Genomic DNA, 15,864 nt, shown 5'->3' on the forward strand with positions numbered 1-15,864 from the left:
GAGAGTCAAAATTCGCGAACTGGTCCCGGTGGTGTGGACACTCCACATTTGATCGTGGTCATGCTACTATTCAAATTATTGCAAATAGAGGTATGGCGTGACCACGCTCGAGGCCCAGCATAATTACGCTGGGTGGCGTGGCCACCAACTTGCAAACGTGGTCACGCCAATCGGCGAACTCCGGCGCCTGCTAAGATTTGGGTGTGGTCACACCCATATTGCAATGTAGTTATGTCATAGTCTCTGTTTGGCAGGTGTGGCCACACAGTCTCCGAGCGTGGTCAGGCAAACCACAACACTTTTGTGTTGGTTTTGGGTGATCTTGGCGTGACCACACCAGTTTAGGCGTGGTCTCACGCCAATAACTAGACGTGGTTACGCCGTACCCCAAAAAGATTAGGTTTCCAAAGAAGCTTGCCAAGGGGGTTTCGGGCCTCGTGACACCTCCAGAGGAGCGAATCTGAGTAGGTAATGATCATTAGACCTTTGTAGGGACTGTAAATGCGCCTCAAAAGAGTTTGAGGGGTCAAAGTGTCTACATATTGTCGAGTAAAGCGGTTACAGCATGAAATTTGTCTATCCGGGCCTTAAACTTAAAGTCTGAAGATGGTGTGGATTACTCTAGTTGGCGGTCTGTGCAAAGGGATTGTCCATATCAGCAGGATACGAACCTGTGTCACAGGCACAAACGTCAACCTGGAGGATACCGTAAGTAATGCCGGCTTGGCCATGATCGACTCAGGGCACGACTCTGATGGTGTAGAACCCAATTATAGTGTTGTGTCACTCAACGAGGATGTCCACTGTATGTCACATAAAAAATGGTTGCCGACATTGTTCTCATCTATAAATAGGGGAATAATTTTATGAGAAATGACTAATCAAGAATTCAAATTAATATTCATTGCTGTGCACTTTCCCTTCTCTCTCTCTCCTCTATATTGTGCTATCTTCTTTGGATGTGATTCAGAGACAAAATAGGATTCAAGAGAAATATTGTTCATTTATTTTTTAATAATTTATATATATCTGTCTAATGGACTTAGTCTTTAAATGAAATTCACTTTCAACAATAAACTAATGAGTTCTAAAAATAAGAACCAATTTACCTCTATTTTCTTTTAAAGGAAACCTTGAATGCAACCTCAAAACTTTCATATTGATTGGAAATATATTAAAGAATCTCGAGATGTTAAATTCGAGCATTTACTTGCCCAAAATTAAATAAAATGAATAACTCCATAACTTCTTCCAAATTTAAAGTCTTTATTTGATTGCATCCTAATATTTTTTTTTTCACAAGAGCTCACATCTAGCTTTTTCAATATTTTCTTTTTGGAAGCTTTCCATGCATGCCACTTAATTCCTATGTATTTATGCATTTGACAACTATTTTTCATTTTTTTTTTATATATATGTCACCATAATGTATATTTCACTTTTTAGAAGTTAAAGGAGTGATTTTTTTGATGTGAAGTGAGAGATTGAAGCAATATAAACATAAAAAGTAAAGTTTTGATGTTACCTTTGTAAATACATTAGAATGGGAGGTCGGTATATTAATACCCATTTCATTTTTTTCCTAAGCAATGTACTGGACACAAAATAAATAAAATAGAACTCACATTTCCACATTTTTTCTATGAACAGTAAAGAAATAATACAAAATTTAAAAAAAATCTGACTTTCTATAATAATCTCATACGTAATGCAAATTACATATAAACTCCAAGAGAAATATAGGTAAAAATGAATATAATTCCACACCAGCCAAACACAATAATCAAATTCAGACAGCCATTTCACCAACAAACACACATCATTCAATCTCATTTTCTATTTGAAAAAAAAAAAATCATTTTTGAAATTCAGTTCAAAATAGCTATTTGGAAATAGGCGCCCAAATATCAGCACCGTTGCTTCTAGCAATAAGAACAGTTTCATCAACCGGCATCAGGCACAGCCCTCGGTTTCTCAAGCTACGGCTCTTTTCACCTTCCTGCAAAGAAACATCAAATTTTTCTATAAAAATCCTATTTTTAAAGTTTAGTATAAAGAGAGATACTGAAACCGAAGTTCTAATTGTTTTTGAATTTTTTTACTTGTAATTTGCCGTGTGGAAATGTGCGGAGATACGGAGTACTCAGCACCTGGAGCTGATCTTGAAGAAACTTAATGTAAGCAGCGGCTTCCTGGAGCACAGAAGCCGTGTCGCTCTGTAGTTTAGTTCATGCAGGTTAGCGGCAACATATTTACAGAGAAAAAAATTTATGTTCGGACTCCCAGTAATATACCGTCATGTGTGTTATATCAAGTCCACCTAAAAAACTATTAAAGTGCAACCGCAAAGATTACTGGAGTGGAACCACAGAAATTGGAGTGAAAACACGGAAATTATTGGAGTAGAACTGCGGAAGTTATTTGAAGGATTATTGAGAGGTTGTTGGGGGTTATTAAGGGCATATTGAGATATTAACTCCAATAACGTCGTAATAACCTCTCAACAACCCCTCAATAAACTCCGCAGTTCCACTCTAATAACCCCTGCAATAAGCTCCAATAACCTCCGCAATTCCACTTCAATAACTCTCTGCAATAACCCCCGCAATAACCACCCCAATAACATCCGCGGTTCTACTTCAATAATGACATTTCATTAATCCTCACAATAACTCCCTAATAACTTTTATAGTTTCACTTCAATAACCCCGCGATGTAGCACGTATGACGACATATTACTGAAGTCCCCACGTAGAGTTACATCCGGAGCCCGAACGGAAAATTTTTGCATTTTACGAAATACATAACATCCATAAAAGGAAAAAAGAAGACCAACCTTTCCAAATGGGGAAACTAGATGCTGGAGTGCAGATACTCTTTCTCCTATCTTATCCTTCTTCTCCTGCTCATGAACAATCATATACATGCCACTTGCGCCAAACAACACGCAGTAGAAAAAAAGAGAAAGAAAGAAAGTTAAAGATTACTTTAGCTGAGATTGAGGCTTCCTCTCTTGCAGGTCCGGTTCTGAGCCTTTTAGAAAGGGGAAGGAAGGATTCATGGTGGATTCTTGGATTCTGATTAGCCATGTCCGTTACCATCATCATTTTCTTCTTTTCTTCTCTTGCACTTTGTGGTGGAGCTCCAGAACCTAAGAAAAACCTGAAAGATGAAGGTGCCATATGTCCGGGATGGTAATTAAAATATCAAAAGAGAAGTAGAGGGAGAGAAGATTGGTTGAAACGGACAAAGGATGTTCAGCTTTGGGAAATCAGACGTAGCCTGGAGTCTAGTCTCCCTGGATTATCAAAATCCCTGCGGTCTTCCCTCAATTTTGATTTTCTATTTGGACTATTTTTTTTAATTCTTTTATATAATAAAAAAATATATCTTCTTCTTCTTTTATTTGTTTGAAAAAAAAAAAATTACTAAATTTTAACTATTAATTTAGTTTAAAGTAAATAATAAAAATAAATAAATAAAGTAATATTAAAGCAGCCTATTATTATTATTATTATTATTTTGTTATTTTCCGTCAAACTTAAAGTTTATATTGGAGATGTTTTAAGCCCTGCTTAATTTATATGCTATTTATTGGAGAGGAGTTCGATGCTTGTCTCCAAATAAAAGACTTGAATATTCTTTAAGTTAATATTTTAAAACATGTTTATTTAATAAATTTAAATTTAAAGAAAAAATTAATTCCAATTATCTATACTTTCTATCTATATTTTCTTAGCCTCACCAGTTTATGCAAAAAAAGAGCTACATCAGTATTTATATTTTCAATGTTTTCATTGAAATTTTCTAATTTTCAATACTTTTGAATTTTGTATAAAATATCTTATTTTATTTTCTTAGTATGTGGCTGGTTTCATTGATTTACAATTTTTATATTTTAACATTGATGCATCATTATGAAATTTTAATCATCTCAATGTTATGTTAGCAAGAAACATTTCAATTTCAGAATCATTTGGGCCCAGATTCTAACAAGTTTATAGTCAAATGACGAGATGAAGCTAATGACGTTGAAAGCAATCTAATTGGAGTTCAAATGAACCCATATCAAGCATTTGAAGTATAGTCAAAATCTAGTGTATTAATTTGAATGTCAAACAAAATCAAAATTTGACATACCTATATTCAAACATTACAAAAATTTAGTTGGTTACGGAGGGCCAAATTTCGTCAGGAATAACAAATAAGCCGTAAGTATTATATTTACTGACGGTTTAACTATGACAAAGTTGATGTAGCAAAATCGCTTGTCGGTGATTCAATTACCGCCGGATTTAGCGGCAGTTTACATTAAACAACAAGCCGACTCACCATAACAGTCAATATAGATCCAAAAACATGTCATTTTTAGCTGTAGCATGACTGTCGATTGTATAATCGACGAAATTGTTCGTAGGAAAAGTGTTGTAGTTTCATCGGAAAAGTGTCGCGGTTCTGTCATTAAATTATCGTCAAACCGTTGATTAACCGTGGGAATTTACTGACGGCTCTGTTTGTAGCAAACGTGCAACAATTTGCCCAAATGTGGCTTGTTCAATAGACCGTCGGAAAATCGTTGCTTCTTTGATAAATCGTTGTAAAACTGTTGATAAGCTGTCGAAAACTTGTACCATCAGAAAAAAATAAAAAACCTTCTTTCAACGCTACAATCTATCACCTGTACTCATAAAATATCAATCAAAATATAACACAACACAGTAACAAAACTAATTAACGTATAAATCATATGCATAATTAAAAGAAAAAAATTGAATTAAAACAAACGAAATGTACGACAAAATAATTTGTTCAATATATATCCAAACAAAAAAAATAACCCCATACTCATCATCCTCATCATCTTGTGTCCTCTCCTCCTCCTCATCATCTCCACCCTCATTCTGCACTAGCTCCTTCCCTTTTATGCAGTTTTGACTGCAACACTGCTTTGATCTTTGCCCTCATCTCTGAGCTCAGGGAAGCTACCTAGGCAACAACTTCAGCAGTAACTTGGCAATGCGCCTCCTCTTCCTGTGAAGTGGAAGTGGATGCACTGGATGTGTTAGAGGCCGGGCAGGTATCATAGGTCAGCGCCTGTGTCCCTAACTTGAAGACTCTGCCCTTCTTTTTCCCACCGACAACATCTCTCTAGAGGTCGTACTCAGAAGGATCATGAGATATGCACGAATCATAGGCCGACTGCTGAGATCGGCTGTCCTTGAGTCTCAAGAAGGCCTCCTACAAAAAAATATGATTAAAGAAGGTAAGAAACTAAAAGAAAATTGATATTTATTTGAATTTTATACTTGTTAATTTTTTTAATTATTTGGGTCGCCTATGATCAGTTGTTCATTGCGGGCTGATCCAAGTGTCGCATGTGTGTGCACTCGTGTAACTCTGCAAAAGTTAGCTCTCCGCCTTTTTCTAATGTCTATTTTTGTAATGGAATAGTTAGCATAAATTTAATATGAAATAAGATTTAACGCAAAAAATAAAATAAGTCTTACTAGCCTCCTCTTGTACTTCGTATTTGGGAGGGCTCCACCATTGTGCTTTGAGGCCCCCATGGCCCTGCAGTCTGAGCAGCGATTGAACTTTGCCTGCTCCCTCTTTGTCAGATACTTGAGAGAGTCTCAGGCCTGGAGTAGTGCAACAAACACTTCCCACCTAGCCACAAGGGCCACTCAAGTTCCTAACGTATATCACTAAACTAGTCTCATAGAAGATCGCTCCCACTGTGCTCGAAGTTCCTGCGGATGTGTTCCTCCTCCTTAGGGGGTCAGGACCATTGGTTCTGTAAATTAAATTAGAAATTGTTAAATTCACAAAAATAAATACATAAATGTAATAATTGTGTTTGGGGGTTTCCTTAAACTCACCAAACCACATCTCTCAAATTGTGATCGGGATCTCCTTCTAGGATAAGTACAGATAGTCATACTTGCTTCAAATTATATCTCGGATAGAGTGGATGGTCTTTGTAGGGGGATTAAATCTGAAAATAACATGTAATTTGTTATATATTATATAAAAAACACAAGGCAGTAATGTCGACATTAAACTAAAACTTATGTGTTCCTCACTACTCTGAGCAGATGGTGGTAGCTTGTGGTGCTTAAACTCGACAACACATCAAAAGCAACCAATGTTGACCGTGTTGGTAGTGTTGTGGTCACAGGTGGTGGATGTTGTGGTGTTGTGGCCATGAGTGGTGGCAGTAGTGGTGTTGCTGCTGGTGGCAGTGGTGGTGTCATGGCTAGTGGAGGTGGTGGTAGTGGCGTCGGCTTCGTGACTGGCCGAGGAATTGTTGTGGCAGCTAGGACTAGAGGCGGTGCCAATGTGGTGCCCTCTTTACCACCTTGTCCATAGCCTCATCGGCTTATGGACTTTCGCAAGCCAGCACATGTGTTCCCAATCAAAATCTAGCAAGCCCTGATCTAATACTACATTATTTTGATCATGAATAAAGTAATTCATAAATAACTCATTTGTCGTTAAAGATAATTAATAACAATTATCTTAGATGTTCAATAGTTTTGATAAACACTTATACGTGTTGTGAACCATCCAGAAAAATTAATTTTAATCTCTTGGGTTGTGATATCATCTTCAACTGAGTACACCGATTCTAAGAATAAACTATTACCATGATGGGAAAATTTTGGATTAGCCATTATAATATTTTCATCCAGAAGATTGAACTATTAATAGAATTTACTGTCTTATTCAATAAATGGTTGAATTTTGTTGCAATTTAGCAGAACATAAAGCGTCACTGCTTGATGTTAATTTTCACTGAGACATGATATCCACCTCCTTGATGCTTCACAAAATTGCTGAAAACACAAGGTGTCATGGGAGGCATCACACCCGATGACGTAGACTCTTCTTGAACAAATTAATTGGAGCAGAAAGTATAGTCTCCTGTGATAAATATTCACACATATGGATCCTACTGGTCATGCTTTATTCTTAATAGCCTCTTTAAGTTTATTTAAAAATCTGTAATATAATTATTTTGCATATTGATCTACGTTGTGCCAAAGTTAGAGAATATTTTGGTTTGGGCTTCAAAAGCTTGTCAGTAATAGTTTCAGGAATCTTCAACTTTCGTCTTCTACAATTCTTCTTCAAATCTAGTATGTCATTCACATTATCTTTAGATTTTCCTTAAACATCCATCACGATGTGGAATATCTTGTTTAAAAAAATTTTCTCTGTGTAAATCTCATCGAGATTATGCTTGACCATGTTATCCTTATAATAGGGTAGATCCCAAAAAAATGATTTTTTTTTTAACCAGATATGAATAACAACACAACCTGATAGATTATGCGAAGATAGGTCGGGATAAACAGTAATCTTCAGAATGTCACTAACGATCTGAAATAAATCTTTCCCGGATACTGTTGGAGGTGACGTTGATTTCTTAATTTTGAATGATCTTTTGTTCCTATTGAAGGAATGCCCATAATATAAAAACAAACGATGATAATCAAATAATAAATTTTTCTTGCCAGGTTGAAGTGTGAATGTCGTCGATGAATTCATGCAATATGGACAAGCTAAATTTCTCACTGTGCTCCACCTAGATAACATTGTATACATGGAAAATCACTTATTTTCACATCAATGCTGCTTTCATCAAAAAATTATATTTTATTGTAACATCGTAAGTCATGACACCTCTTTCCTAAAGAATCTACAACTCATCTATCAATGGTCGCAAGTATACATCAACCCGACCTTTAGGGTTACTGGGACTTGGAATAATCAAGGTCAACAATAAGAATGGCATCATCATGCACATCTAAAGGGGAGAGATTATATGGCATAATGATCACTAACCACCAATACTAGATTTTCATGGTCTGGCTGTATGGAGAGAAGCCATCTTAGCATAAGCTAAGTCTCACGTTATGTGCTTCCGTAGCAAACCGGGGATGTAAATGATCAAAACTCTTTCATGTCTCTCTATCTGAAAGATGCTTCATTAAATTGATATCCCCTGATCTACTATGATGCCTCATCATATGTGGATTAGTATGTGATGAAGCAAATAGACTTTGAAGATGTGGAATAAGAGGTAAATAGAAGAGACACTTGTAAGGAACTTGTTTCTGACTCTTATTTTTTATTCTGAGGTTCAATTCTTTGAGAAGTACAATATCTACACTCAGACTTTGCTGCACTTGACTAATAAAATAATGTGCAATCGTTCATGCAGTAATTAATCTTCTCTATTTTCAACCCCAGCTGGGAGAACAATTTTTTCATCTAGTATAGTATTTTGGAAATTAATTCTCTTGTGGATTATTCTCTTTCAGTAATTTCAAACTATTTAAAGCACTCTCAGGGCATATTAAACTTTGTTTTAATTTTTAGAAATCCAAGAGCTACAGATAACTCAGAATGAGAAGTGCATCCCTCTCAACATTCAGTAAATCATAAAAAGCATGCCTCCTAATTTGGTGCTTCTTCCTCCATTTTGCTAGGTACTGTAGCATTGTTCCATCAAAGATCCTCACTTCAAACTTACTTGATCAAAATCCAGTTGGAGGATCACAACACAATGAAGGAACTAAGCTAAATGTTGCAAGTTCAACCTTCCCATGTTAAGTCTAAACCCAATAATTAGGATGAAACCCTCAAAGATATAAGTCATATCTCACTTCGTTAGGCAAGTGTGCTTGATTACTATGTTTTGAGCATGGAAATTGAAATCTACCAGTAGAAAACTAAGATAGAAGTTGTGACGCTACATTCACAAATGCCTCGAAATCATTCAAGAACTCCTGCGTGATCCCTTTTTTATTCTGATAAAGGTTGTTGTTGCCAACCCTATCGTAGATGAAATTCATTTAAGCATTCAAACTCCTATTGTAGAGGCTATCTCATCTGAACTTACTTAAACATTTGATTAAACAAATTGTACAAAATAATTAGTTTGGAGGAACACCATCTCAGGATCCTAGTTTACATTTAGCTAGTTTCTTAGAATTGTGTGCTACATTTAAATATGTTAGCGTATCAAATGATGTCGTCAGACTTAGACTTTTTCCTTTTTCATTAAAGGATAAAGCTAAGATTGGATTACATTTGTTAGCACCTGGATCAATTAGAAATTGGGGAGATTTAGCTAAAAAATTTTTGGCTAAGTATTTTTCACCTTAAAAAATTGCGAAACTTAGAAATGATATTACTTCTTTTACTCATTATGAAGGAGAGTCTATATATAAAGCTTGGGAAAGATTTAAGGAACTCATTAGAAAGTGTCCACATCATGCTTTGCCAGACTGGTTAATCATTCAAAATTTTTTTAATGGGTTAGTAGGATACCTTAGATCTATTATAGCTACTGCTGGTGGAGGTTTATTAAGGTCTAAACCCTTTGATGAATCTTATTTATTAATTGAAGAAATGGCTAAAAATAATTTTTAATGGCCTTATGATAAGATAAATCATAAGAAAGTAGTCAGTATTCATTATGACAATGTTATTTCAATGATTGCATGTCAAGTTGTTGCATTATCTAAGAAAATAGACCAAATTAGAATGAGTTTTACTCCAACACCCCAAATGGTTGAAGAAAATTCATAAGGACAAATGATTGATTCTCATACTTCATTAGAAACTATAAATGCTATAAACAGACCCAATAACCCATATTCAAATTATTACAACCCAGATTAGAAAAACCATCCTAACTTCAATTGGAACAACAATCCTAGTGGTGGAAGTCAAAAGTGGGGTAATACTCAAGTTAACCCATTGGGAAATTGGAACAACCATGGTAGTGCTAACTTTAGACTTACTTATCCTCCTGGATTTCATAAAAAAAATAAGGATAAGAATTTATCTATGGAATAACTGGTGTTGCAAATGGGTAATCATTTATAAAGTTAAAGTACTATATTACAAATATGAAGAATCAATTGGGACAAATTGCTAACGTACATAACAATAGGCATTAGGGAACACTTTCTAGTAATGTAGAGATCAATCCTAAAGAAAAAAGTAAAGAGCCAGAGCAAGTTAAAGCGGCCCAACTAAGGAGTATAAAGGAATTAAATGTTGGAGTTCAAAAAGAAATTGAAGTTGTGAGAGAAGTAGAAGAAATTAAAAAACTTAGAGAGACTATTCCTAAGGAAGCATAAACACCTAACTCTCCAAACAAGATTAATTTAGAAAGACCCACGCCACCGTTTCCTCAAACACTTAAACAACAAAAATTGGATCAACAATTTTCAAAATTTTTTAAAATATTCAAGAATCTTACAATTATATCCCTTTTGTTGAGTCTTTAGAACAGATGCCAAGTTAAGCCAAATTTATGAAAGAAGTTTTAAATAAAAAAGGAAGTTTTTAGATCATGAGACTATTACACTTAGTGAAGGATGTAGTGCAATAATTCAAAAAAACCTTCCTTGAAAATTCAATGATCCTCATAGCTCTACCATACCTTGTGCAAATGGAGAAAATTTTTATGGAAAAGCTTGATGTGATTTAGGAGCGAGCATTAACCTTATGCCATTATCTATATTCAAAAGGTTAGGCTTAGGAGATATTTCTCCCACTACTATAACCCTATAATTAGCAGATCGATCTATCACTTATTCTAAAGGATTTATAGAAGATGTACTGGTTAAAGTGGATAATTTTTTTTTTCTTGTTGATTTTTTTGTATTAGATATAGAAGAAGATAAAGAAATTCCTATTCGTTTGGGGAGACCTTTCCTAACTACTAGATGAGCCATTATAGATGTGCAAAAATGAGAATTAACAATGAGAGTGAATGATCAAAAAATTACATTTAATGTGCTTAAAAAAATGAAGTAACTTGATGGAAAATGTCATAAAATGGATAGTATTGATGATATGAGTTTTAATCATTTTCAAAATAAATGTCAAGTCATATTGGATCAAAAAGATGAAGCCATTTTAGAAGAAGAACAAGAAGCTGAAACTGAAAGAGATCTGAAGCTGAATCAAATGAAATGATTACTGAGGATTCAAATTATGTTCAGGAAGAATATGAAATTTAGATACTACTAAAAATAGTATACCTTTGATTCCATCTATTGAAAAACCTCCTAAACTTGAGATGAAAGTTTTTTTACTTATGTAAAGTATGCATATTTAGGGAACTCATCTACATTACCAGTTATTATATCCTTAGATTTAACTATAGAACAAGAAGAAAAATTATTGCAAATATTAAGAATCATAAAAAAAAACCTTTGGATGGACATTAGCTGACATTAAAGGAGTCAGTCCTTTAATTTGTATGCACCAAATTTTGATGGAAGATAACTATAAGCCTAGGGTTGATCCTTAAAGGAGATTGAATTCTATAGTGAAAGATGTAGTTAAGAAAGAAATTTTAAAGTGGTTGGATGTTGGGATTATTTATCCAATCTATGATAGTTCTTGGGTTAGTCCTATTTATTGTGTTCCTAAGATAGGAGGAGTGGTTGTGGTTGAAAATTAAAGGAATGAATTAATTCTAATAAGGAAATTTACTGGATGGTGAATCTGCATTGATTATAGAAAATTAAATGCCACCACTAGAAAAGACCATTTTCCTTTATCTTTTCTAGATCAAATGTTGGATAGACTAGTAGGACACTATTATTTTTGCTTTCTGGATGGATATTCTGGATACCATCAAATACCTGTTACTCCTAAGGATCAAAAGAAAACAACTTTTACTAGTCCTTATAAAACTTTTTTCTTTTAGAAGAATTTTATTTGGATTATGTAATGCTCCTGCAACCTTTGAAAGATGTATGATGTCAATTTTTTTTTATTTAATTGAGAAAGTAATTGAAATTTTTATGGATGATTTCTCAGTCTTTGAGACTTCTTTCAATTCATGTTTAGATCATTTAGCAAGAGTTCTAGAGTACTGTAAAGAAACAAACTTTGTTTTTAACTGGGAAAAATGTCAATTTATTGTTGTAGGAGGAATAGTATTAGGGCATAAAATTTCTGAAAAAGACATGGAAGTTGATCCAGCGAAAATTCATGTTATTGCTGAATTGCCACCACCTACTAATGTGAAGGGAATAAGAGGTTTTTTAGGACATGCTGGTTTCTACAGACGTTATATTAAAGATTTTTCAAAATAAATGAATTCAATTTCAATTTGAAAGAAGCTGGTGAGAAAAGATTATTACAATTCAATGAGCTTGAGGAAATTAAGAATGAATCTTACGATAATGCGATGATTTATAAGGAAAAGGTGTAAGAATGGCATGATCGGAAGTTAATAAAAAATGAATTGAGCTTGAACAGGAAGCAAAATAAGATTGAACTTATTTTCTCGAAAATTGAAGTCTAGATGGAAAGGGTCATTCAAAGTTATAAAAGTCTATCCCTATGGAGCAGTTAATATTGAAGACCCAAAGACTGATATTTAAAGTGAATGGGCAGAGATTCAAACCATATTTTGATGATTAAAGGCCAACTTTTAAAGAAACTGTAATATCAGGTCACCCAAAATGAGACTAGGAATGTCGGGCTGACGACATTAAACCAAACGCTTAGTGGGAGACAACCCATATGAATCGATTGTTAGTTAGTTTTTGAGTTTGTTTTGTTTGAAATTTATGTTTAGGTCTTTATGAAGTCCGTGTATTTGAGAAAAACATTTAGAAAAATCTTTATTTGCCTAATTTTATGAAAAAAATTGAGAATTTATTGGATCAAAATCGAAATCGTGCAGTTTTTGGAACTGGCGCATGATGCGCCGAATTCCAAAGAGCTGGCGCATGATGCACCGCGACGATGAAAATGACTTAAACATTTTAAAAGGCAGTTTTTGGCAGTTTCTTCTCCTTATAACTCCTAAAATCTAAATCCTAAGTCTATTTTAATGGGGGAAACGTGGGAAAAACCACTAGATTTCAAATCCAATGGCTTCCCACTCCAAAAATACTGTGAGATTTGGAAATCGGAGAAAGTATGTCAGTTTTGATGCCAAGAAATTACATGATCGAGTTCTAGTGAAGAAGAGGAAGAGGCTAATTAAAGAAAGGGGATTTGTGAATCGAGGATTCAACACACCGAATACTTGAGTGCAAGAGATTATTGCGCAGAGATGCTAGGAAGTACTTTGCTACACTACTGCCGCTATAATCATCCCTGTGGTGAAGAGTTTTATGCGAATCTTCATTGGATCAACCAAGGAACAGTCTATGTACGACACAGGTTTGTCCAGTGCACTCCTTCAAGAATAAACGAGATGTTTATGATTGAGAATGTTTCTATCTACCATTAGGTGAATTTTACCCTTACGAGAGACAATATGAATAAACTCTACCGATACCTTACGGATGAATATGCGAATTGGGAGGCCAGAGATGATGGGAATGTAAGTTTTTCATTATCATTATTAAATCGTACTTCTAAGGCATGACACTTCTTTATTGCATCAAAATTACTGCCCACCATGAAGATCAGTAAGGTAACTAAGGAGAGCGTTATTTTAAATTATTGTATTCAAACCGAAAAAAATGTTGATATTGGAGTCATAATTGTAAAATCGTTTTTGGGTTTGATTATGAATGGATCTGCAACTAGACTTAGACATTCATCCACTATTTTCCTACTATGCAGTCAATCGCAAGTACCTTATGAAAGTTGGGAAAAAGTACTTCCTTGGAAGTCGATGGATCCAGACGTCTATTGCAGTTGTACTAGAATGGGAGATGAAAATGATATGAACGTGTTGATGGATCATGAATCCCAGAATTCATCACATATTCAGTCTTACTATAATTCAAATGCACTTTTGAAGAGAAAAAAGAAGATAGAGAAAGAGGTGCAGAATCTTATGCATGTGATTGGGAATATTTCTGAAATGTTGGATCATCTGGATTGGAGACCGAAGGAACATTTTGAACATATTGAGCGTATTGAAGATGGTTTTCTACGTATGTTCAAAAAACATTCTTGGATTTGAGAAGATTCAACTTATGAGTTTTCATATCGACCCTTTTACAACCTATATGTGCACTACCAATCAATAGGAGATATCCAGGAGGACGAGAGTGAAGAAGATGTTTGAACTTAATTTATGCACGGAACGATTTGTTTAGTACTGCTTGTGTTAGTTTGTTAAGTTAGATTGCATTTTCTTTCTATTGTTGCACTATTTATGTTTATGTTTTATATTTTGATGTTTAGATTTCAGTGTTAGGATGTTGATTTGCTTTTGAACACTAAATTTGATGTTTTGTTGGCTTGAAAACTCTTAGTTTGTATTAGCGCGGATTATATATATATTATATGAGTTTTGTGTTGTTTGTGAAAGTTTGGTGTTAGAATTATTTTTGTGTATGCTTAGAAATGTTCATTTGAGTTAATTAGAGGTTGACGTAAGACGGACGGAACAGATTTCCACAAAAACTGAAATCTGGTGAATTTAAGCTCTGACGCATGATGCGCCAACTTATGGAGCGCTGGCGCATGATGCACCAAATTTGGTGCATATGCGCCAAAGACCCGAACAAGCTAGATCGCCTAAAAAACCGCAAAATTGCACGGATAAGCTCCATTTTCATTGCTTGGGTCATCTCCTACCTCTAAACCTTGACCTAGGGCTTCTTATTGAGGATGGTAGAGAAGATTTTAGAGGCTAAAAATTGTAGATTTCATCTTCTCTTGGTAAAAGCTTCACTTTAACTTAGAAATTTTTTATTTTTACCATGGATTTTTCCTACATTATGGAAGATCCGAAATTTGGCTTTTTGATGAAAAAGCTTGAAGAAAACTCATGATGAAATGTTTCTTACCAAATAATCTTGTTTGAAGAGTTAGATTTTTTATTTAGTAATTTGTTTGGAATTTATTTGGATTTTTGTAGAATTTCCAATGGCTCCCCAAGTTAAGAGAGGAAGGACATCCGGGGATATTGATTCAAGAAGATTCATTAACTTCAAGGCCCAACATAGTTACAATACACAAATGGAGACTAGAAGATTAATCCAAGAACGGACATTTGCAAACCCAGGTGGCGAGATTGAAAGGTTGATCCTTGCCAGAAATTGGGAAAGATTCTGCTACTTCACTGCAGTAGCAATTATCCTCAGGATTTGGGAGTTTTATTCCAACTTGAGGTTCACTACATGACCACATTCTGGTTAGAGGTAAACAAGTTGAATTTACTAATGATCAGATCAATAACTTTTTATGGCCTGAGAAGTGTATTTTTTTTATGAGTATGCTGCATTTGTGATGACTGATTCATCGCTGGATGAAGTGCCTGCCTTTTTGACTGATGGAAGTGGAGAGTGGAAGATTAAGAATAACAAGATAGTTAACTTCCCTGCTTCCATGTTGACTAGCCAGTCAAAGGCATGGCATCACTTCATTTCTGCTAGATTATTGCCAACAAATCATCTTGTCGATGTTACAAAAGAGAGAGCGGTGTTGAACTATTGCATTCAGAACATGAAAGCAATAGATGCAATTCAACATGCTCGAAGTATAGCTGGTAGTTCTATAGCTGGTGGTTTGGGATACCATGCGTTGATTTTCACTCTATGTGAACAATCAGGAGTAGAGTCCCATAGAAATGAAGAAAGATTACAGGCACAAAATCCGATTGGGAGGCTATGATTCAAAGAGCAGAATCATTTGTTGAATCCCGAGGTGGAAGAAGAGATAGGCCCTCTACATCTACTGCATCTACTTCTTGGCCTGCATCATTAGAATACATTATGGACCAACTCATGATTCAACAAATGGACATAATTAATATTCAGGGTCATTTGGGAGAGATTGGAGCAAGAAATGCTTACAATGATGAATATCAGTGGAGGAGAGTTCAACATGATATAGGATTTTATGGAAGGGATG

The 15,864-nt window shown here is 34.9% G+C and overlaps 1 protein-coding gene across 3 annotated transcripts; it reads right to left on the reverse strand.

The window, feature by feature from the left end:
* Window positions 1–1,771: 1,771 nt before the first annotated feature.
* On the reverse strand, window positions 1,772–3,318 carry LOC110023134 (transcription factor bHLH113-like). Of its 3 annotated transcripts, none has more exons than XM_020722388.1 (5): window positions 3,249–3,318; window positions 2,988–3,151; window positions 2,837–2,902; window positions 2,103–2,216; window positions 1,772–1,999 (listed from the first exon to the last, which is right to left on the reverse strand). In XM_020722388.1, exons 2-5 carry the CDS (start codon window positions 3,105–3,107, stop codon window positions 1,883–1,885), a joined length of 417 nt encoding a protein of 138 aa, XP_020578047.1. In that variant the 5' UTR covers window positions 3,108–3,151; window positions 3,249–3,318; the 3' UTR covers window positions 1,772–1,882. The 3 variants fall into 3 exon arrangements, with proteins under 3 accessions (XP_020578047.1, XP_020578046.1, XP_020578045.1); XM_020722387.1 differs by having other exon boundaries at window positions 3,232–3,317; XM_020722386.1 differs by having other exon boundaries at window positions 2,988–3,317.
* Window positions 3,319–15,864: the final 12,546 nt, after the last annotated feature.

The sequence above is a fragment of the Phalaenopsis equestris genome, unplaced genomic scaffold (genome assembly GCF_001263595.1).
Source record: "Phalaenopsis equestris unplaced genomic scaffold, ASM126359v1 Scaffold000215, whole genome shotgun sequence".
In the NCBI taxonomy this organism is placed as follows: Eukaryota; Viridiplantae; Streptophyta; class Magnoliopsida; order Asparagales; family Orchidaceae; genus Phalaenopsis; species Phalaenopsis equestris.

Excerpts from the sequence above, each read along its gene's own strand:
- LOC110023134 (XM_020722386.1), bottom strand. The coding sequence starts at position 3,182 with ATGGCACCTTCATCTTTCAGGTTTTTCTTAGGTTCTGGAGCTCCACCA. Across the intron at positions 2,903-2,987 it reads AAGCCTCAATCTCAGCTAAA|GAGAAGAAGGATAAGATAGG; the intron begins GTAATCTTTAAC and ends GTTCATGAGCAG. Across the intron at positions 2,000-2,102 it reads TTCCACACGGCAAATTACAA|GAAGGTGAAAAGAGCCGTAG; the intron begins GTAAAAAAATTC and ends GTTTCTTTGCAG.